Consider the following 24,333-nt stretch of genomic DNA (forward strand, 5'->3'; position numbering starts at 1 on the left):
AGAGAGAGCATGCTTCTCCCACAGATATTTGCACCCACAGGTCGTGAGATCTCCTTGCGAACCCACTCCACCAAGGCCTTCGGTCTTCATTCTGACAGCCAGAGCTACGAGGAGTCCCGTTGCTTATTTGCTGTACAGAAGCTTTTCAATTTTATGTAATCTCACTTTTTAATTTTTGCTTTTGTTGTCTGAAGTTTCAGTGTGGTATTAAAAAATTATGCTGCCCAGGCATGTGTGGAGACCCTGGAGACTTATATACTTCGACTTTCTGGAAAAAGTAGCTGTAGCCTCGGCGAAGTGGGAGGTTAGACTCCGGTATATACCTCCCTCTACGCAGCCTCCAGGCTGCCATCTTTGGCACCTTAGCCATTCCAGCCTTCAGGCTTCAGAGAGTCTGAGCCAACCAGGGACAAAAGGAATCCCCCAGCAAAGCACAGCTGCTCTACCAAAATGAAGGCCAAGCTGCTGCTTTAAGTGGGTACCCAATGCCATACCTCCCCCCTGGGTGGGGCCTCCCAACCACGGCCTCTTTGCTGCCATCTTTACTGTTTCATAGTTTTCACTGGTGACACCTGCAGATTCTGAAAAATCTGAGGTGACTAGGGACTGGCATGGGCGCCAAGCATACCACAGCAGCCTTACAGAAAAGTGGCCAGACTGTTGGGTGGGGCCCATTCCCATATCTCCTCACCAGGGAGGTCCTCCTGGCCTGGGCCTCCAGCCACCTCTTGCCAGATATATTGAGCCATCACCAATTAAGCAACTCCCTGGACAGAGCCTCCAGAGACAGCTGAAAGCTCTCTGTTACTGCCTTTGCAGTGAAACTGCCCTTGCCACCCTTGTACTAATGAAGGAGCAAAGACCCTAAGTACCTTATCCACACCTCCAACAAGCAATCCTGAGCAAAAAGAACAAAGCTGGAGGAATCACATTACCCATCTTCAAACTGTACTACAAGGCTACAGTGACCAAAACAGTATGGTACTGATACAAAAATAGGCACACAGACCAATGGAACAGAATAAAGAGCCCAGAAATAAGGCCACACATCTACGACCATCATTTCTTTGACAAAGCTGATAAAAATAAGCAATGGGGAAAAGACTCCCTATTCAATAAATGGTGCTGAGAGATGGCTAGCCATATCCACCAGACTGAAGCTGGACCCTTTCCTTACACCATACACAAAAATCAACTGAAGATGGAGTAAAGACTTAAATAAAAACCAAAAAACTATAAAAACACCTGAAGACAACCTAGGAAATACCATCCTGACATAGAAACGGGCAAAGGTTTTACAACAAAGACACCAAAAGCAATTGTAACAAAAGCAAAAATTGGCAAATGGGATCTAATTTAACTTAAGAGCTTCTGCACAGCAAAAGGAACTGTCAACAAAGTAAACAGTCAACCTGCAGAATGGGAGAAAATATTTGCAAACTATGCATCTGGCAAAGGTCTAATATCCAGCATTTATAAGGAACTTAAACAAATTTACAAGAGAAAAACAAACAACCCCATTAAAAATTGGGCAAAGGAGATGAACAGACACTTCTCAAAAGAAGACATACATGCAGCCAAAAAGCATATGAAAAAAAGCTGCATATCTCTGATCATTAAAGAAATGCAAATCAAAATAACAATGAGATACCATCTTACACCAGTCAGAATGGCTATGATTAAAAAGTCAAAAAATAACAGATGCTGGTGAGCCTGTAGAATAAAGGGAACCCTTTTTGCACTGTTTGTGGGAGTATAAGTTAGTTCAACCATTGTGAAAATTCCTCAAAGAGCTAAAAGCAGAACTACCATATGACCCAGCAATCCCATTACTTGGTATATGCCCGGAGGAATATAAAACTTTCTATCATAAAGACACATGCACTCAAATGTTCATTGCAGCACTGTTCACAATAGCAAAGATATGGAATCAATCTAAATGCCCATCAGTGACACACTGCATAAAGAAAATGTGGTGCATGTACACCATGGAATGTTATGCAGCCATAAAAAGAACAAGATCATGTCTTTTGTGGGAACATGAATGAAGCTGGAGGCTATCATCCTTAGCAAACTAATGCAGAAACAAAACCAAATACTGCATGTCCTCACTTATAAGTGGGAGCTAAATGTTAAGAACTTATGAACACAAAGAAGGAAACAGCAGACACTGGGATCTGCTTGAGGGGGAAGGGTGGAAGGAGGGAGAGGAGCAGAAAAGATAACTATCAGGTACTGGGCTTAATGCCTGGTGGATGTAATAATACGTACAACAAATCCCCATTACATGTGTTTATCTGTGTAACAAACTTTCATATGTACCCCCAAACATAAAATAAAAATTAAAAAAAATCTAAAGAAACTCTAAGGAACTATTTTAAAACTAGCTAAAAAGCATACCGAAAGTGATTTAAAAGATGAAAAGAACAACCCAAATTAGCATTAGAACAACTAAAAAATGAAATAGATGTGAGAATTACAAATACAGAAAAAATAATACTTTTGAAAGTAAAAAAACTAGAATAATAGAAGAGCAAATAAACACAATTCTTAATGTATTACAAGAAATACAAAGTTTAAAAGCAGATTTTTTAATTTGAAAAGAATTAAATCAGATAAAAAAATTTGAGAGGTAATGACAAACATTTAAGTTTGTCAAAGAAGGTCCAACATCTGGATAGTAGGAAAGAAAAAAACCAAAGCAAAAGAAAAATAAGCGACAAACTAAAAAATTTTTAGTTCTTGAGATTAAAAAAAAGTAAATATTGGAAGAGCATGCTACATACCTGAGATTATTTACCCAAAACAATGAACATTAAGACTTATTCTAGTAAAGTCGCTGGATATTTAAAAAAAAAAAAGTTTTGTGCACTTAGATAAAGAAAAACACTTGAATTATAAGCATATCTGAATTAGAAAATCATCAAGTTTTTAACAGCAACATATTGTGCTAGAAACAAAATAGAGTAACCATGTGAAAGGATGGAAAATGTCAACCAAGAATTTATATCCAGCAAAACTGACCATTGAGTAGAAAGGGTGTAAATAGATTATTATCCATGTGCAGGAACTCTGCCAATGTTCTTTCCAAGAGTTCTTCCTGAAAACTCTTTCCTAGATGAGCTTCAGATAAACAAAATGACCAGAAAGACATCATACAGGCACTGGTGGAATCAGTGCAGCCTTCTGCCAGAACTCAGAGTGCATGCATGCATACATTTTTGCCATATGACTATCCTGTGTGCATTTGAAGGTAGCTACTGCTGTAACACACATCTCACATTTCAGCTTGCTTCATTTGGCAACAAACGTTTTGGAAATGTTTGGAACATTCTTACAGTTTTTTTTTATATGTTACTCCATCTATATTTATTAAACAGCAATTGGTAGTTTACATGTATACATGCACATTCTAAGCTCTCATTTATTGAATGTTAAAATAATTATAATGTTTCTGATGATAATACTACATATCATTTAGTATTGTATATATTGGCATATAAAGTACTAGATGCCTCATAGGTATAATCTCTGAGCCTCATGTAAGTCATTAAAAAGAGATAGATATTTGTAGCAGAGCAGGCTAACTACTTACTATAATTCATGTTCCCAATTCTAGAGTAGAGGGTCGTGACTGGAAAGTACTTGCACAATTAAAGATTATCTTTCTCAAACTCTCCTGCACCCAAAGATGGACAAGTGACTACTTTTCACTCCAGAAAGTCACATTTAAGCCAAGGCTTTTAACAATTACGTGTGCCTTTGCCACACCTTCTCTCCTGACCCACCAACCGGATATACAGTCCCCGGAGAATGGAAAAGTCAAGATGGAAGAACTGGGATCCACATATGGAAAGGAGTTGCCTCCCTGTAAGGAACACTGGTCTTGGATTATGATATGAGCAAGAGATAAACTTCTACTTTATTATACCATTGAGAAAATTTTAAAAGGGTTTATTAACATAGAAAATAGTCACCATCCAGTGCATATAAGGTTACATAAGACATTTATTAGAGTAATGAGAAGTCAGGGAAAATCAATGGACTGGGTGTGTTTTAGCAAACAACATAATTACATTTGAATATTTCTCTGTTTAGAAAGAGTGGTTTATAAAAAGAGAACCAGGTGGATTAAAAGCCATTGAAAATTTTGAGCAAAGTAAAATCAAAGGCAAATTAAGATTATAAATATATTTATAGTGACTAACCCACATGTAAACTAATGAAGTTGTTGGGGGGAAAAAAAACATAATGACAGAAAGTGATACAAGAACAACTGTTGTTTATTGAAAATTACAGCAGTACCCAAAAAGGGAAAACAAAATAAAATACACTTTTGAAATCTAAATAATTATATTTTGGGACTTAAATTTTTACTCCCAATCAGTAAAAGCTATTTAGCAAAATATATTTAGGATAATTGAAAATTTAGTATGTGTCTATTTATTGAATGAAACAATTCATGGTGTTTCAGTGAGAAAAGTAAATAACCGGAGATGAGGAGATTTAGAATTCCTTTTCGTTGGTTAGAGTATGCGGAACTCTGGTTACTAGGTAGAATTGACTGATCACTTCTCTTCTAAGAACTGGCTTTAAAACTAAATCGAGAGACTTTCGTTGCTGAGAATATCATTTTATTCTTGGTGAATTCTAATAACAATATAAGCGCTCCAGAGAACAACATTATCTGTCTCATTTCATCGTTTTTATCCCCAAGGGCAAGCACAATGCTTAGTAAATATTTGCTGAATAAATGCGTCATCTAAAATAATCCAAGTGTAACTTCAATAAACAGCATCAGGAAATGATGGAAAGTTAAGAGTTAGCAGAGAACTTAAAGAAACATCAAATGAAGTCATTTATAACTTTTTGCATTATACGTCTCACCTAAAAAGACATAAAACTCTGTTTTCCCAAAAGAACATTTGTATGCTTGAAAAGATAAACAACTCTTTAAATTACAACATTGATTTGATGTGCTCAGACATTTTTATACAAATCTTATTAAAAATATTTTAGTTGAATCATTCACAGTATGATTTAAATGCATAAAACGAAAGTGGTGTGATTGATAAATAAATACTCGCCTTTTAAAAATTATTATGATGCAGTGTTTAGTTGTTGAGGCTGACTGAAGACCATAGCTTCTTACTAAGTAGAGAATCACTATCTGTCCTCTTTCTTATTTTATATATAAGAACATGGAGAATATGAGATAAGCATTGACTTGCCAAAGGCCTTAGTACTTAACAGAAGCAGAATCAGGAATCAGTAAAATGCAGCAGGAAGAAGATAGCACCAAGAAGGCAGCAGATTTTGCAAAAATTTCAGCTTTTACTAAGTGTGTGATTCTCGTCAATCCTGAACCATTCTGTGTAACTCAACCAGGAGTTAAAACCAAATTTGCTGACTCTCCCAAGCAGCCTTCAACTTTGTTAAAAGTGCTATTTTAAACAGTAGTCGGTTTCAAGCAAAAATTATGTAAATACATAATTTATTTGAGGGATTCCTTTATTTCCCACTCCTACCCACTTTTCTTGAGCTATTGTTAAGTTATCCAAATGAAAAGAGGAAGGGAAAAATAATAAATGATCTAACTAATTCACAAACCATATTATCAAACCCCTGAGTATTATACCATTGACTGGACAAAGCAAAACAAAACAAAACAAAAACAAAAAAAAAGTTGTTTTTATAGGTTCTAATTGTTATATCTCAGTCATCTTGCTTTTTTATCTTTCTTTTTTTTTTTTTAATTTTTAAAGTGTTGCAAATAGGATGACTTCCAGAGCTATCATCTGGCTCACATAATATCATTACCATGGTTATCGGCACTTCTTTATCACAGGATGAATGCAATGCACTCTCAGGAAAGCTTTTGTGGAGTTACATGAATCTGTGTAAAGGACAGTAATGAATATCACTGGAGCCCTAAGTAAGGAATGATTAAACACTGTTATTAGTCAGTTATAACATTGTATGACAATATAATTACAAATGCACCTGTAAAGCCTCTACAATTGATCCTCTAAATTACATATGAACTTTTATTTTCCTGCTACACTAATACTTTATTGTTCCTTTTCTCAGGGTCATAATTATATTTTTATTTCAACCTCTGAATTGATTTGACACAAGACAGTATGTGCCCAGAATTGCAAAATAAATAAATCAAGTTCCTCGGATTTAAAAACATACACCATTTTGGATACTGATTTTTCAGTGTAGGACCTTAAATAGGTAAAAAGTTTGCTATCTGCCTTTTAAAGTTTCATTAAAACTTTTAATTTTATTTCAACATATACAGATTAAAAACATATAATGAAACTGGTCGTATATGTAAGTGTGGTTTTGCCCAGTTTGACTGATAAGATCACTCTGTATCTTCAAATGAATAGTGTCTACTCTTGGATTTGATGACATAAATCATTCTCGGGTTGTTTCTTAATTGTGTGATTAAACATGGAGTAAAGCACACAATTACTTTAGGATAGAAAATAACTCACCATTAACCATTCCTAGGGTCACTGCTGATTAGACCTTAACTTGCCAGGTTTCTTTAGCCTGACTTAGAAACACCTTGGCACTCCAGACACGAGTAACTTGACAAGAACAATTTCTTAAGGAACACGGCCAGTCTGTTGTAGCGAGGCAGCACTAACTCACATTCGACTTTTATTAGGATATTTATGACCAGTGCAGCATTATCTTGTCTTTTAACTCAGTCACTAGGCAGCAGTGAACTGGCTTGTTTTCACACCTTCTGCAAAGTACTTTTCTTTAGATTAAATTGCCTGTGTAATAGCAAATTATTACATAATTTGGGTAGAAAATAACCACTTGTGGCAATGTGGCTCAAAAAATAAAGAGATGCTGCTCAAAGCATTATTAACATATTATGAACTAAGGCTAATGCTGAAGCAGACTAGAATATTCTCAGCTCGTATCACAGAAAATTAGTCAAAACCAAAAATCTGTCTGTGCAGTACACTCTGCAGTACAGTCTCTTACACTCACAGAGGGGTATAACTAAGGTAAAGATACATTCCTCTTTGCCCAGAACCATTCTACTTTATGTCTGTTGTCTGATATAATCATTAATAGTTTCTCCATTTATTCTCAAAAGTGTCCTAATTTGGACAATAAATCTTATGGTCATCCTATATGTAATTATATTTTCCAGCTTAGTATGCATCTAAAGACAGAGGACACAAAAACTTTTAAGGCCAAACAGCCACATAAGAATTCAATAATAATGAAAGGAACATCAAAGAAATGATCAATATTGAATAAAAGATTCTGTCAAATGCTATAAAATACTTAAGAGAGAGATAATCAGGAGGAATCTCATTAAAAACATGGTGTTTGTGCAGGGTGTTGAAAGGGTGCCATGTTCTGGCTAAGCAAAGAGGAAGGGGAGATACCTTTTCAGATGGAATGGGGATATGATTTTAAAAACATATCAAGAAAGGTCAAGATGCATCAACTTATTTAACTATGCGTTAATATCTATGGGCAAATATTGAAAATGGCTTTACTATAGATGGAAAATAGATACCGTAGGCTTTGAAGGACAAACCACACAATCTAACTATCATTCTATAAGCAGTGAGAATCAGTGATGTAATGAAGAAGTAGGCATTTAGGCCTGGCACGCTGACTCACGCCTGTGATCCCAACACTTTGGGAGGCCGAGGCGGGTGGATCACTTGAGGTCAGGAGTTCGAGACCAGCCTGGCTGACATAGTGAAACCCCGTCTCTACTAAAAATACAATAATTAGCCAGGCATGGTTGTGCATGCTTGTAGTTCCAGCTTCTTGGGAGGCTGAGGCAGGAGAATCTCTTGAACCCAGGAGGTGGAGTTTGCAGTGAGCTGAGATCACAGTACTGCACTACATCCTGGGCAACAGAGACAGGCTCCATCAAAAAAAAAAAAAAAATACATATATAAAATAAAAAAGAAGTGGGAGTTTTAAATGGTTGTGGGGAAGGAGTAGAGTGAGCCAGAAGAAGAGTGAAAGGACAGTCAGAACAGAGTTAGAAGACTATCAGTAGCCTATATGTGAAGTGGTTGCTGAGAGCTGAATTGGGGTATTTATAGAGGGACAAGAGTGAGGATAATACAGGAGCCATGTGAAGGAAGAAGATATTTTAGCAATCTGTGTTTGCATAAAGGTTTATATGTGAAAGGGTTTTCAATCAGTTATCTTCGATTCTCAGTACTCCCCAATGAGCTCAGTAAATATAGAATTGTTAGATCCCTGTTTTACAGATAGGATGACGAGATTCCAAGAAAGTGGGCCATTTCTGAACGTTTCCTATATCTAATTAGTGGTAAAGGTGAGGAGGATGCCCTGATTCATTACATTGAATATGTAGGATGAAGAAGAATCAAGGATAACTTCAAAGTCCAGAATCTGAGCAACTGAGAAATTGAATTTTCTTTTTCTTTTCTTTTCTTTTCTTTTTTTTTTTTTTTTGAGACGGAGTTTTGCTCTTGTTGCCCAGGCCGGAGTGCAATGGCATGGTCTCGGCTCACTGCAACCTCCGCCCGCCAGGTTCAGGTGATTTTCCTGCCTCAACCTCCCAATTAGCTGGGATTACAGGCGCCTGCCATCACACCCTGCTAATTTTTGTATTTTCAGTAGAGATGGGGTTTCGCCATGTTGGCCTCAGGTGATCTGCCTGCTTCAGCCTCCCAAAGTGCTGGAATTACAGGTGTGAGCCATTGCACCAGGCCGAAATTGAATTTTCTAATGACAGAATTAACAACATCAGAAGGCAATGTTAGTTTAGGAAGGAAAGTGACAGGATGGATTTTAAGCAGGCTTGGTTTGAGCTGATGGTCAAGAAATTGGGTATCTTAAAAAAAAAAAAAAAAAAAGGAATGGATTTGGGTGAACAATCAGGTGAGAAAATATGGAACTAATAGTAGAAGTTGAAACCCAAGAGAATAAAGAGTTGGGTCTTGTCAACCCTAAACCTTAGGACGTGTTGACAGTTAATGTTGATGAATCAGAAAAGGGGACCATTTAAGACAGAAACAAAACAGATACACACACTTACACACAAATATACACACACACACAAACATACACACACACACACACACAAAACGCAGAGCAAGATGCAAGAAAGTACACCGTCCTAGAAAGCCACAAAAGGGAAATGTCAAGATTGAAGAGACAGGCAGCCGTGTACAGTTTTCTAGAGAAGTCACAGAAGACATTGACGACTAAGTCATTGGTAACCTGAGAGAATGCAGTTTTAAAGCGAGGAGCAGGCACTGAGGGTGAAAAATGGTTTTGTACCATGAAGGCAATTGATGGGGCCAGACATTTCAGAGAGATATAGTACTGAGAGTTTGAAGAAACATCACGTAAACGCTTTTTCCTGATGTTTGGTGTAGGCAAAAGGTAAAGAAACAATGGAAGGGGTGTTTTAAGGGTCTTGGAGAGGAGGGAGAAATGAAGTAACTTCATAGCAGAGACAGTATTAGTAAACAGGGAAAGCATCAACTATGCAACTGAGGAAGACTTGCAGATATGAAGGAAGCATGAGTAGATATAAAAGCATTGACGGGGCAAGGGATTAGCATCTTCTAAAGGCCTTCACTGGCTCAGTAAAAATAGTTGGAGAAATAGACAATTGAGACAGGGCAGCCTGGGACTGGATGCTAGAGCAAATAGATGGAGTTTGCATGTATCAAAAGAATTCAACGAGAGAAGAGTAAATGAATCACTGACTTTCCAATGGAAATTAGAGTGTGATTCTTTGACACTGGGTGAACCTGAACATGTGACTTTTTTCTCCACTAGTTGGTTCTGTTTAGGATCTGGAGTAGAAAAATATAGAAGATAAGGATCTGTGCTGAGGACTGGGGAAACTTACCCAGAATTGATGGTCAGATAAAGGAGAGAACAGACAGTAAGTTGACTGAAGAGGCCCTCTATGGAATTCAGGCTGGCAGGAAGTTAAGTGAAGCCTGGGTGAACTATAGAGGCTAATTAGATGTGATCTTCCACCATAGCACAGTGCCATGTAATAGCCAGGCTCTGGAGGTAGCAGCTTCGAGGTGAGGTAGAAGGAGGAATATAGAAAGGATGGAAGTGGATATTATGCTGACTCTCAAATCTCATTGGTTAGCTCCTGTTCAAGTTTTTATATACAAATATATTATTTTCCCTATAAATAAGACAAATGCCTTACCTTTAGTACTGTTTTACATAAAGGTGTGCAAATATTAATTTTATCGGATGACTGAATGCATTATCACACAGTCATGCTTGCTTTGAACAACAAAGTGGCCAATAGTGGGAAGGGTGCAGGGCTGCTGGTGTCAGAGCAAGAGGGCTACAGGGGAAGGGCCCTTTCTCAGGGGATGTAGCTTTTTTAAAAGATTTGGGAACATTTAGAGGATTTGCTAAAATGAGCCTCAGAAGGAAAGTTGGTTTTCTAACCTGTGACTTTTTGAAATGAGTTATTCCTTTCAGTCTTTATTTTTCAAAGAAACAATGTGTACTGAAGTACCTAGATTTGTTTGATGATCAACAAATCTTTCCTTTTTAAATGAACATATTCTGAATGTGGTTTCTGTCTTAGACCAGGAGGACAGAGTTTACTTTCATATTTTCCCTGTAAGAGGGCTTATTTATTTTAAATACAGAGTAATTATTTTTAAAAAATGAAGTCATAAAAGGAAAAAAAAATATTCAAGAAAGAGAGCTTGTCACCCATGAGTCTGAGTGCCATGCCTCTCATGGCAGCATAAACTATAAGATCTGTGCAAGTGAACACAAACAGTTACTGCGAATCTCCCTGTATATAACACTTTGCCAGCCATGGTGGGTCAAAGCTATCTGTTCCCAAGTGCAGGTAAAAAGGGGTTGCATCGTCTTGAGAGAATGGTGAAATTATAATAAAACTGACTCAAATAAAATTGGCTTTTTGTTATCACCATGTACTAAAAATTCTAAACTCTGTTAGTGATAAAATATTCCTGCCTGAAAGAAATTTTTGCTGATCTAAGCATTAAAGAGCGGGCTCGCTTACTGTTGAGATTTACTGACATAAGAAATAAGCTTCACGTTAGTCCAATGTTATTATGTATCCTTTAGTAAACATTGCCTTCCACATGGAAGTTAATTCAGAGAACTCCCAGTAACACAATTGGCTCCCGACAGTATACTCAGCTACATGCATTCATTTAGAGAATAAAAGTTAATCAGGGTTTGGAATCCATTGCATTTGTTTTGGGCACACTGGTGTCTTCAACCTATATGGTACTTTGTATATCTGTGTTAAAACAGTAGATTCAAAACAAAGAATGATAGCATTGTGGTTGTAAAGACAGAAAAACAGAACTTAAGACACTTGAATTCTGCTATTCCAAGTACAAATCATTCTCTGAACCTTGTGGAATTCTTCATTTGGCAATATCTCCCTTTTTTTTCTTACCAAAAAGTGCATGCATTCAGTCTATTTCCCTTTTTGTGTGGCAATATTTTATTTTTTATTTTTAATGATTTTTACTGGCATGATTGTATATCGACAAAGTTCAAAACAAGAAAATTTTCTCCGTCTGTGTTTCTTTGTAGCCATTATTATTAATTTGCTTTCATGATTATTGCTGAAAATAATGCTGTCTTCTAGAGGAGCAGATGGTATGAAAAGGATTCACTCCTGGTGTCAGATAGCTTCAATACTCCACTGCCGTGCATATTTCAGAGTTCACAGAATATGACATTCGACTTCTAGGACATATATACCTAGAGCACGATATAAATAGATATACATACATAGACACACATATATACATATCATATATATATATGTATGTTGACTACATCCCTTCAATCACATGTACAACCACAATATGTGAAAAAAATGTGACAAGAGATATTGATAAAATACCAAGAAACATCTAAAACAGCACAGGAAAAATAGAAGTGACTTGTAATCTGTAGGTGGGGATTCAGAAAGTTTGCATGGCCAGGTGCAATGGCTCACGTGTGTAATCCCCACACTTTGGGAGGCCAAGGCAGGAGGATTGCTTGAGGCTAGAAGTTCGAGACCAGTCTGGGCAATATGGTGAAACCCTGTCTCTACTAATAAATAAATAAATAAATAAATAAATACATACATACATACATACATACATACATAAATAAATAAAAATAAATTTAAAAATATTAGCCAGGAGTGGTGGTGCACTCCAGTGGTCCCAGCCACCTAGGAGGCTGAGGTGGGAAGATCACTTGAGCCCAGGAGGTTGAGGCTGCACTGACAGTTGATCATCCCACTGTACTCCAGCCCAGGTTACAGAGTGAGATACTGTCTCAAAAGAAAGAAGGGGAGGGGAGGGGAGGGAAGGGGAGGGGAGGGGAGGAAAGGAAGGAAAGAAAGAAGGAAGGAAAGAAGGAAGGAAAGAAAAGAGAGAGAGAGAGAAAGTGTTCTTGGAAACATGTGAAATGGATAAATGGAGTCTTTGCACCTCCCCAGTTGATTTTTATTTTTAGTCAGCTAGACTAAACAGTGAAAGAAAATAATGCACATTAAGTGTTTGCAATGTGTGATTGAAAGTTATTTATTCAGCCGTTGGAGAATCATTGACTTTGTACTTTAAAGATGTTAGCTTTTGGAAAATCACACAAATTGTTTTTTTGTTCACCCTAGTAGAGAGCTGATCTGTATATGCTTGGGAACAATTTTCATCTTGCACATGAACTGACTATGGTTATAACTAATCCTTCAAGACAGTTCTTGAATGAAGGCAATGTATCAATGACAGGTAGTAACGGGAGACTAGAGAAGAGCTGACCCAGGAAAATAAGGCAACTTCCACACCAGGAAGAATCAGAAGAGGGCAAGCAGAAAACGTGCAAAGATCACCCAGGCTTTGCTTCCCACACGAGCAATTAGAATGCTCCTGCCTGGAATTCTCAACCACACCAGAAGACCAACAGATCAATCTGAGTTACTCTTTTTAAGGAAAAAGTGACCTACATTTCATGAAGCAAAGAGATACAGCCACACAGAGGAGCTGTTTATTTTAATTAGATTGCTTGTTCCCCTGGCCAGGAGCCAAAACCATTGTATTTCCCCATAGACGGAATTGGCAAATAAAATACATGACACTCATGTGAATCAGAATTTCAAAAAAAAAAAAGCCATTAATTTGTGTATGTCCAATTAAATATATATATATATTTAATGACTTGTTTATTTGAAATCCAAATTTTATGGGTGTGTCATTTATTTGCTAAATCTGGCAATCCAACCTTTAACTTATTAAGACTAAAGAAATATTCAACACAAAATAAGAGAAATAGACAAAAAAATGTATTTCAAAGAATGAAATAGAAAAAAATTCCTTCCCTTGGACAGTCAAACTTTATGGAAGCTAAATATTGAAAGGTTGACCTGAGTGCAAAAACAAACCTTCAATTCCCATGAAGGTTTGCCAGAGACACAAGGAAGGCTGAGGTTCAATATTTTTTCTTCTACTGGCTCCTGGAGGATGTTTCTGTTAGAAGAGACCTTAGAAAATCATCACCCTTGCTCTTCAAAGTGTGTTGTGTGGATCCGCAGCCTCCGCATCGTCTGGGAGCCTGTGAGAAACGCAGACCCCCCAGGCCTCTCTGAGATCTATTGAATCAGGAGCTGCAGTTTCACAAGATCACTTGTGATTCGTGTGGCCGGGCAAGTTTGAGAAACGCAGATTTAGTTCTATAGTTTCCAAAACACGTGTTTTAGAAAGTATAGGATTCATAAACTCCAGGAGGGCTCGGGGAGCGCACGCAAGCAGGGAACTGTACACCGCAATTAAAGGAGACCGACCCTGTGTGCTTCACTCTGGGCTTCAAGGTAAGATTTTTATTAGAAAACAAAAAGAGTCCGTGGCTTAAAAATTAACGCTTTGGCTCACGCCTGTAATCACAGAACTTTGGGAGGCCGAGGCGGGTGGATCACTTGAGGTCAGGAGTTCAAGACCAGCCTGGCCAACGTGGCAAAACCCTGTCTCCACTAAAAATACAAAAAGTAGCCGGGTGTGGTGGCAGGCGCCTGTAATCCCAGCTACTCAGGAGGCTGAGGCGTGAGAATCGCTTTAATCCAGGAGGCAGAGGTTGCAGTGAGCTGAGATCGCGCCTCTGCTCTCCAGCCTGGGCAACAGAGTAAGACTCCATCTCAAAAAATAATAATAATAAAATAAAATAAACAAACAAAAAAAAAACGGAAGGAAGGGTAGGTTTTTTTGAAAAACAGTACTCTCGTTCATTTAGATTCGGTAACTGAGTAACAAGAGGTGACTTTCCCCAAGTCCTACACTGGGAAGTGATCCCAGCCTCTTTCTATTCCCTCGCTGTTCATGGAGGAAGACAGCCCCAAAATGGCAGAAATTTCTAATCAACTGCTTGACAAGTGCCATTATGTACCACAGGTGTTTTCTATCTGGGCCTTTAATTTCAAAATCAGTCCCTTTTCTTTCATACTCATGCCTGTAACTTCCTTTCGAGGGCTCATCTAACCCAACACAAAACCCTCTCTGTGTTGCTCCCTGAACTGGAAGAAAGGTCTCCAGCTGCGGTTTTGTGTACACTGCTAACTGAGGGTGCCCTCCAGGTTTGTTTGTGGATATTTTAGCTAATTATCTTGCCACAGACCATTGAGTCGGACCTGGATGACTGTTCAATTAGTAGTACTGAAGCAAGAATTAGCGAGAATTCCTGACTGCACAGCCAACCCCAGTGCCAGCATTATTGCTGCGAGCATTTTCTTCTGAATATGATTAATCACATAAATAATTCTCAGAAATGAAATTAGAAATCACCCACGCATTGCACCCAGTAATGTTTTAAGACATTACATCCTGAAACTCTGTAATGAATTAACATTACAGTCTGGTTTGAATTTTTCGATTTTCAGAATATATCCTGCCTTGTTAGCAAATGACCCTGTGGCCTTGATGAGTTTCTGTAACAATTTGAATTAGCCATTCTAAAAAGAACACAGATTTGGAACTGTCTAGGCCTCCAGAAAGAACAACATATCCCTTCTCTGAAATCCCTGGCTGTGTTCAATCATGCTTGCAAGTTTGTGGCAGGGCTGGACATGAGGCTCAGGTTTTCAGATCCTTCCATCCAAGCCCTTCCCCGTACTCTGGGCAGATGGCTCCTATTATGGCATAGATGTTAAGGACTTTTCTATGCTAACTAAATATTCAGTTATTCTGTTAAAGAATGTAATTTCAGCACTTTGGGAGGCCGAGGTGGGTGGATCATGAGGTCAGGGGTTCGAGACCAGCCTGGCCAAGATGTTGAAACCCCGTTTCTACTAAAAATACAAAAATTAGCTGGGTGCTGTGGCTGGTGGCTGTAATCGCAGCTACTCGGGAGGCTGAGGCAGGAGAATCGCTTGAACCCGGGAGGTGGAGGTTGCAGTGAGCCGAGATCTTGCCATTGCACTCCAGCCTGGGTGACAGAGAGAGATTCCGTCTCAAAAAAAAAAATTAAAAAATTGCCCTATTCTTTTCATTTATAAAGAACAATCTGACCACCTGCAGATTGACATGGAAAATCAATTTCAGTTAGGGCCGATTTATATAGATTTCCCTTAAATATAGGAATTCTAAAAGTTAACAGAAAGAGGCAGAAGGGTTAAGGATCAGAAAAACCTCCACACAGAAGGTTCCCTTTAAAAATTATGATCTTCTCTCCACTTTAAAGGCAATTATCTCAGGCAAGCAAATACAAAGATCCTAGGGTTTTAGAGGACAAATTAGCTATTATTTCACAGATGAAGAAACAAAGGCCCAGAGAAAGCAAGTCATTTATTCACAATCATGTAATTGCTTTGCGATGTGAGATGACATCTCCTATCTCATTATGAAAGTGTTCTAAAAAGAAAGGAGAATTTTGGTGAAGTTGTTACTCTTTGCTTGGCATTGTTATGGCTAAGACTGAGATGTGAAGGGATTATAAAGGAATACAAAATAAGATCAAATGTTTAAAACCCTAGCTACATGACATTTGTTAGATTTCATTGTAAATTTTAAGATATTATTATGAAAAATGCTTTTTAAAAATCTAGTCAAAATTGTTTATGAATTTTCAGTTTTTCCTGAATAAGAGAGCAGCCTTGAATAATTTTGTAGCTGGATTATACCTATTTTGTGCATCTTTAGTCATGAAATTGCATGGGTGACATACACTGATAGTTTAACCCAGGGGTTCACCACCCCTGGGCTATGGACCTGTACCTGTCCGTGGCCTGTTAGGAAATGGGCCACACAGCAGGAGGTGAGTGGCAGGCAAGCGAGCACTACCATCTGAGCTCTGCCTCATGTCATAGCAGCAGCAACATTAGATTCTCATAGGAACGTGAACCCTAATGTGAACTGCACATGTGAAGGATCCAGGTTGTGAGCTCCTTATGAGAATCTAATGCCTGATGATCTGCAGTGGAACAGTTTCATCCCAAAACCATCCCCCTACCCCATGCCCCCAATACCAGCCCATGAAAAAACTGTCTTCCACAAAAACCGGTCCCGGGTGCCTAAAAGGTTGGAACCACTGGTTTAACCAGTTGTGTGTTTTTGGTGGGATCGCTAGTGATTTTAAATCTTGTTGGGATAGTTCTATGTTTTTTTTCTACTCATTTTTTACTCATTTTTTTCTACAATGAGTGGAAAAAAATTACAAATCAAAAAAATCCTTAAGGATATGTAATTAGTTTGGAAAATATTATTGTACTGTGTTAACACAGGAAGCTTCACATCCAACGTTTTGTATTTTCTATTTTGAGGACCTTTGTGATACACTCACAAAGCACATGATACTCAGTATCAATAATCCTGCAATCTTTTCACCTAAGAAAGAGTTGTTAATTTAGTAGTTCTGACTTACTGTCAGAATACCGAAGTTGTTGGTATATTGTTAAGATTGAAATAAAACTACAGCCAGGTTCCCAAATGTTGGGTGAGTTATGCACAAACCATTGAATTTTAAGGAATAATTTCCATCATGGCAAAAAATAGCTTTGGAAGTAGGTAGATATTTATTTTACATCTTGGCCCTGCCATATGCTGGCTTTGCAGGTTTGTGGAAAACGTAAAGGATGGAGTTGTGGATATTAAATGAGATCCTGTATGGAAATCACCTAGTACAAAGCATGAGATATGAAATAAAAGCCTCATAAAATGTAACTTTCATGAGCATCATCATCAAGATGCCTGTCATCTGCACTCCTTTTTAATGAAGACCACATATAGCACCGTTTCTTTTTTCTCCTCTTGAAGTTTTAATTTTTGTGGGTACATAGTAGGTATATAGATTGATGGAGTATGTGAGATGTTTGGATACAGGCATGCAATGTGTCATAATCACATCACAGAGAATGGGGTATCCATCTCCTCAAGCCTCAAGCATTTATCTTTTGTGTTACAAACAATCCAATTATACTCTTCTAATTATTTTTAAACATATAATTAAATTATTATTGACTATAGTCACCCTGTTCTGCTATCAAATACTAAGTCTTACTCATTTTTCTATTTTTGGGGAACCCATTAACTATCCCCACCTCCTCCCAATCCCGTCACTACCCTTCCTAGCCTCTGGTAACTATCCTTCTACCCTATCTCCATGAGTTTAATTGTTTTGATTCTTAGATCCCACAAGTAAGTGAGAATGTGTGATGTTTGTCTTTCTGTGCCTAGCTTATTTCACTTAAGATAATGATCTCCAGTCCATCCGTGTTGTTGCGAATGACAGGATCTCATTATTTTTAAGGCTGAAGAGTACTCCATTGTGTATACATACCATGTTTTCTTCATCCATTCATCTGTTGATGGACAGTTCAGTTACTTCCAAATCTTGGCTACTGTGAACAGTATAGCACAATGTCTTTATGTGGCTGTAAATTTTTGCTAGGCGGCAGGATTGTTCTTGCTACCAAGTGGCCTTGGAAAGGTGGCATTTCAGAGCAAAATCTCAGTGGTGCTGCTTGCCCAGGGAAGCTGTAGCTTTGGGGAAGCTCAGCTGTGAAATCACTAAAACAAGAGTTGGGGCTATAAGTAGTGAGCACTGCAACATGTCATCTTTATCCTACAAACAGGCATAACCATGAGTTATGGTACCCACCTCCCTAGAGGTGCTTAGTATGTTTCCATTGTTGATGATTTCAGCCCCACCATAGACACGTTGTTTTGTTGTGTGGCCCTCTCTTTAGTTTTAAATTCTTCTTTTGGAAAATAGGGATAATTCAGTTTCACTTAATGGAACTTAATCAGCAAATAAATTTAAGGCATTCTGGCCACATAATGTCATAGAGATAGCACTTAATATTATTAGTAGGCAGAATGTAATTACCTTGATTGGTATTTTTTTTTTTTACAGAATATAGAGCTAATACTCATCCCTGATGTGAAAAACTTTCACAGCCATTAATCATTGATATTGGCATGTAATTGGAAAATCTAGAAAGATACCAAATGCCAGTATGTGTACACTGATATTTAACCTGTTTTACATTAGAATTCTTTAGATAGATATGAACTTCCTTCAATATTTATCATCTTATTTACCCCAAAATTGCAGGCACTTTGATAAATGGAATAATAGTTTCTAATGTCACTATGGCTGTTAAATGCATTTTAGTGTCTTTTGCTGCGATAACTGAGTAAGTCATTTCAGCACATCTATTTGTAAATCACAGGTTTGTTTGATGGACAGAGTGCTGAGAAGAAATGCTCTCTTTTTGCCAATATAAATAACCTGTATTTTAGGACTAGTGTCTACTGTACAATATTTGTTTCATAAGCTCCAATTGGCTACACCATCTGATAATAGATTCCATTTTTAGGATATAACAGCTTTAATTTTCAAGCACAAAAAAATCATAGATGGGTATGCTTGCTAAATAAATAATTTTTAAGATATTAAGTGATATTTCTTTTAGCTTATTTGCTAGGAAGTCTGGTGCCTAATTGAAAACACACTTCTAGGAACAGCAGAATTTTATGACCGTAGTTTTTGAGTGAATTAATGAACAAAACGAAGTGATATCAGTATTGACTTGTAGAGAAGAGAGAGTGTCTGTGCCCATATATTAAAAAATATTTTTTATTACAGTTTCTTTTTGCCTAGTTATATTTGAGCATTTCAGACATATGCATAAGGCATTACACGTTGCTTGGGAGAAACTCTGAGTCCTTTGAGGGCAGATGTGAGAAATGGTCTTTCCTGTGACAGCGGTAGATAGTGCCATCTTGGAAATGCAAGCATAGGGCTTGGAGAGTTGGTAAGGGGAATACTTAATTCTGACTGTAACTATAATAAGAGATAATTTAACGTGTAAATTAATTCAACATATAATCTAAAATAGCTAGCAAATAGATTTTTCTGGTGCTAGAATCTTACCCTGACGCACATTTTTTATTTTTGTGTTTTCTGTTTCAGAGACGCCCAAGCAGATGGCCTGCGATGAAGTTTAGAAGAGGCTCTGGACATCCTGCCTATGCTGAAGTTGAACCAGTTGGAGAGAAAGAAGGCTTTATTGTATCAGAGCAGTGCTAAAATTTCTAGGACAGAACAACACCAGTACTGGTTTACAGGTGTTAAGACTAAAATTTTGCCTATATCTTTAAGACAAACAAACAAACACACACACACAAACAAGCTCTAAGCTGCTGTAGCCTGAAGAAGACAAGATTTCTGGACAAGCTCAGCCCAGGAACAAAGGGTAAACAAAAAACTAAAACTTATACAAGATACCATTTACACTGAACGTAGAATTCCCTAGTGGAATGTCATCTATAGTTCACTCGGAACATCTCCCGTGGACTTATCTGAAGTATGACAAGATTATAATGCTTTTGGCTTAGGTGCAGGGTTGCAAAGGGATCAGAAAAAAAAAATCATAATAAAGCTTTAGTTCATGAGGGATCGACACCTTTGGTTCAAATGTTCTCTGATGTCTCAAAGATAACTGTTTTCCAAAGCCTGAACCCTTTCACTCAAAAGAGCAATGATGAATGTCTCAAGATTGCTAAGAAAAACAGCTCATGCAGGAGTGAAAACAAACACAAAATAAGAGATTTTCTACGTTTTCAAAACAGATGTGTGGCAAAAGGATGTTGTTTTTCTGGTCTAGATCCATCTGTACCAACAAATTCATCACTTCACAGAACGAATCTTTTTATCTGTACAGGAGGTTCAAACTATATCTGCCTCTTCGTTCGTAATGAATGACCTTTCTATGAGCTGTGACAAAATTTCTGAACAATTAGCTAAGGATTTGGGAAGAGGGGGTGGCAAACGGGGCTTTCTGTTTCCCTGCCTCAGCATAAAAACATCTGATTTATGCTTTATGGAAGCCTTACTTCCATTCCCCAACTGTGAAGTCCCATGAAACCACAGTTGCTCTGGGCTGATGGAAACAAAAGGAAACAGTATGAAGAGTTCCTTAATCATTTCTGAAACAAAAATGTTAAGGGATTTTAAACATATGGTTATTTTTAATTTTATGCCGTTTCAGTACTAAAGACCCATTTCATTGCTGATTCCTGTCTAAGAAGCCATTCACGTCAGCATGGCGATAAAAAGAATGAAAAAACCCTGCTGAATCATACAGTAATTTTCTTTAAAGCACATAGTAGTTACATAAATATATATATATATAAATATATTTTTGTTTATAACTAACACAAGGCAGGATCTTGTGACTCTAAGAGTGCATTTTGTCATCAAGACAAAACAGATGCAAGATGCATCGCTGCATTACTTCCATAGAGTTGTAAAATAATCCTTAATATTAGAATATTTTTCTGTCACTTAGCAAAAGTGGGTCAGTTCATTGCCACGCCCATGATGTTCTTGACTATTTGATCCACTTTTTCGTTCATGTCAACCCCTTCCCTCTCTGGCTATATAAAGTGGATGCAGAAAACTCCTTAAATGGAGGTATCGATTGCCTTGGAATCACAATCCTGATTTTGAAAATTCCCCATGAATGAAGAAAGGAATGGCATCCCTTGAGAACGAAAGTGGTTAATATATATACTGAGCTCCTAAAGTTTAAATTCAGGTACTGAGTGTACAATTTCACCAACATTCCAACCCACGAAACTTTTACACTCTGTGCCAAGAAACTGTTGGCTTTTGTAAGGTACAGTGCTCAACATTTGCAGATTCAGGTCTCAAGAAGCAGAGATGTCTCATAAGCAGTATTTTCCCAACAGTTTAGCATCTGTACACATCTGCCTTGGACATCAGTCCACTCACAGAGTACCATACTTTATCATTACGAGTGTCTCACGTGAACGAATGCCATTTTCTATTCCATATATTTTGCTTTACAATTTTAAGTATTTGATGAAGATGGTAACTTTTTCCTAACTTAGTTAACTATTACAAAAAAAAATTTGAAAAGCAAGGTGATTGAAGGATTGTGATGACAATCTCTTTGCAGCAGCTATGTTTGGTTTATTTGAAGTATCCATCCGCTTATTCTTGTAGAGTAGGTTTGGTGAGACAGCAATAACCAAATGACATGCCAATATTACTGGTGCAACTGGTATTCTACAAATGCATAAGGAACACATAGGCGAGTTCCTTTTAGGATAAAATGATGCTTCTTTCACTAGCTTTTGTGGTAGCCGTGGCTTCCAATAGCAACTGTTTGACAGTTGTATAAACCTTGCGTGTGTATTCTTAGTTTGTGTCCCTTAAGTACTACTTAATTCTCAAGTAGTAATGTTATTCTTATACCCTTCAGCGTTCATCTTCTATTTTGACTCAAAACAATTGATAATTCTGTAGAAAACCATAAACACTCTGAATTCTTCAGTGAACCAAAGCACCAAATGATAGAGAATACTTTTTGGAACTGGAGTGTGGGAAAACTTCTTAACAGAACTAAGAGTTAAAGGTAGTGAGAAGTGTGTGGTGTATGAATTCTTTAGTGGTAAGGGGAAAGGTTGGCTGAATCCTTTTCTTTCATGAAACTCTCAATCTATTTTATATTTCTGGTTTGTTATTGTCCCCATTTGAGAAAACATAGACACAGTTTCTGAAAATTCAAAATGATCATCAATGCTTTGGATTTTACATATGTTATGTATTAGAGAAGGTGCAACTGTGCATTACTTAATATACTATGAACATAATGAGACAATAACAAAAAAATTAAAGATAACAAAGAGACACAAACTTGTGGATAAATCAGATAAATGTTGCTACAGAGGAATTTAGTTATTTCGGCTTATTTATAAAAATAATAATCAGTGATTAGGTAAAGATACTGAAACTCAAGAAAAATATCTTGACCCGTTTATGTCTAGTGTTATATTATTGGAACGCTAAGCTTATGGGAGTTATTTATATCCTACTGCTCAAGGTCATCACCAAGGTCTGGTTGCAAAAATTCAAAAAATGGCAACCCCAGGCATAAATGGGTTAAGACCAACAGATGGCACTGACCATAAATGGTGGCTTGTGTATGAAGGGTTTGGACTTCAAGATATACTAACACTAGAAAACTAAAGATAAAGTGACCCCCAATTACTATTTTAGTTTGAGGTATCAAGGGCATTTGCCAGTCTCTTATATGTAGCTTCTAGAGTTGTGCTGTCCAATATTACATCCACTAGCCAACGTGGCTTTTGAAATTAAAATTAATTAAAATTAAATTAAAAATGTAATTCTTGTGTCACACCAGCCACATTTCAAGGGCTTAATAGCCACACCTGGCTTGTGGCTACCATATTGGACAACAAGAAATGCTTCTGTGGTTGAAGAAGATTTTAATGGACAATGCTGTAGAGGTGTTTCCTTTGAATTCCTTTTCCTCGAAGAAAATGGAAGAGGAGGAAAGAAACAAGATTTGGTAGCTCTTGGGCATATCCAAACATTTTTTATCTTAGAGAGGCCCTAAGTAATGAAAAAAATACAAGCTGACACAGCTTTGAGTCCCCACTGTGTTATCTTCGGAAAATCACTTCAACCTCTATGAGTCTCAATTTGCAATTTTGGAAAAGAAAAACATTTTTTGTCCTATCTTTCTTGCAAGATTATTATGCAACCTGATTAAATGTACAGATGTACAGACTCTTAAAAACCTTATGTAAATGTAACCCATATAAAGTATGACTTTTGGTCAAGTACCAGCACAAATTTGCATTCAAAGGAAGAATAGTTCATCAGTCCAAAAAGCGTTCAAAGGTAATCGGTTCATCACGTATCTTGAGAAAAAGAGAATGCATTCAAAACACAAAGCAAAATTGCTTCAGTTTCTTTTCTGCCCATCTGGATATTTCCTTTAGTATGTGTCCCACATGACATCCATCCCATGTATTTATCCACCCTTTGCCAACATTGCCTATGAACATCCTTCAACTGGCTCAGTTCTTTATTTCATAGAGTCACTTAGCTTCTCTAGTTTCTTATGATTTCCTATTTTACACTTAACAGCAAAAGGAGGCTTCCATTCAGAAGGCAGTATCTTGAACATAAATAATTTCGTATTTATCACTGTAACACTAATATAAGGAACTGTGGCATTAAAATATAAAACTATTTGGAACCTAATGTAAACCTTTGCACATGCACACTATATAAAGGGAATAAAATTATTTTAAATTATGCTAATCTCCTGATACATATTCTAAGGTTAGTATCATTTATCAGTTTTTGGCAACAGATTCTTATGTTAACATCTTCATGAGGGAGTATAAATTTGATCACGTCCCTAGTGTCTATTGCCCACTTGAGAAAAGGTTTTGCCAGGATCCACAGACTGGTTCAAGATGCTTTCATTCATGATAGGAAATTAATATTTAAATAAGACTAGTTAAAAACTAGATTCTCTGCTTCTAATTTCTTCCTCCTGTGAAATGTTCTTTTTGCTTGTATTTCTTTAGGTATTTTCCAAGTTACTGCTGCTTTTACTTCACCACCTCCAACCCCACTTTTGTTATCAGCGTCATATGCCAGAATCATGGCAGATCCAGCTTGGACAACATAGTGAGACTCATCTGTATCAAATATATATATATATATACACACACACACACACACACACACACACACACACACAGACACACACAAATATACATATATATCATATATATATTTGATAGAGATGATAGCAATTATATATGTGTGTGTGTGTGTGTGTGTGTGTGTGTGTGTGTGTATGTGTGTGTATATATATTAGCCAGGCGTGGTTTCCCATGCCTGTAGTCCCAGCTTCTTTGGAGGCTGAAGTCTAAGGGTTGCTTGAGCCCATGAGTTAGAGGCTGCTGTGAGCTATGATTGTGCCACTGCACTCCAGCC

General features: G+C 37.4%; 1 protein-coding gene across 1 annotated transcript in view; it reads left to right on the forward strand.

The window, feature by feature from the left end:
* Window positions 1-24,082, forward strand: part of PLXDC2 (plexin domain containing 2) — a 463,678-nt gene extending 439,596 nt beyond the window's left edge. Inside the window, exon 14 of the mRNA XM_032167336.2 lies at window positions 19,459-24,082. Coding sequence (XP_032023227.1) covers window positions 19,459-19,575 — 117 coding nt within the window. The 3' untranslated portion in view covers window positions 19,576-24,082. The remainder of the gene's footprint in view (window positions 1-19,458) is intronic.
* The last annotated feature ends 251 nt before the right edge of the window (window positions 24,083-24,333 follow it).

This window comes from Hylobates moloch, unplaced genomic scaffold (genome assembly GCF_009828535.3).
Source record: "Hylobates moloch isolate HMO894 unplaced genomic scaffold, HMol_V3 SCAFFOLD_2, whole genome shotgun sequence".
NCBI classification, from domain to species: Eukaryota; Metazoa; Chordata; class Mammalia; order Primates; family Hylobatidae; genus Hylobates; species Hylobates moloch.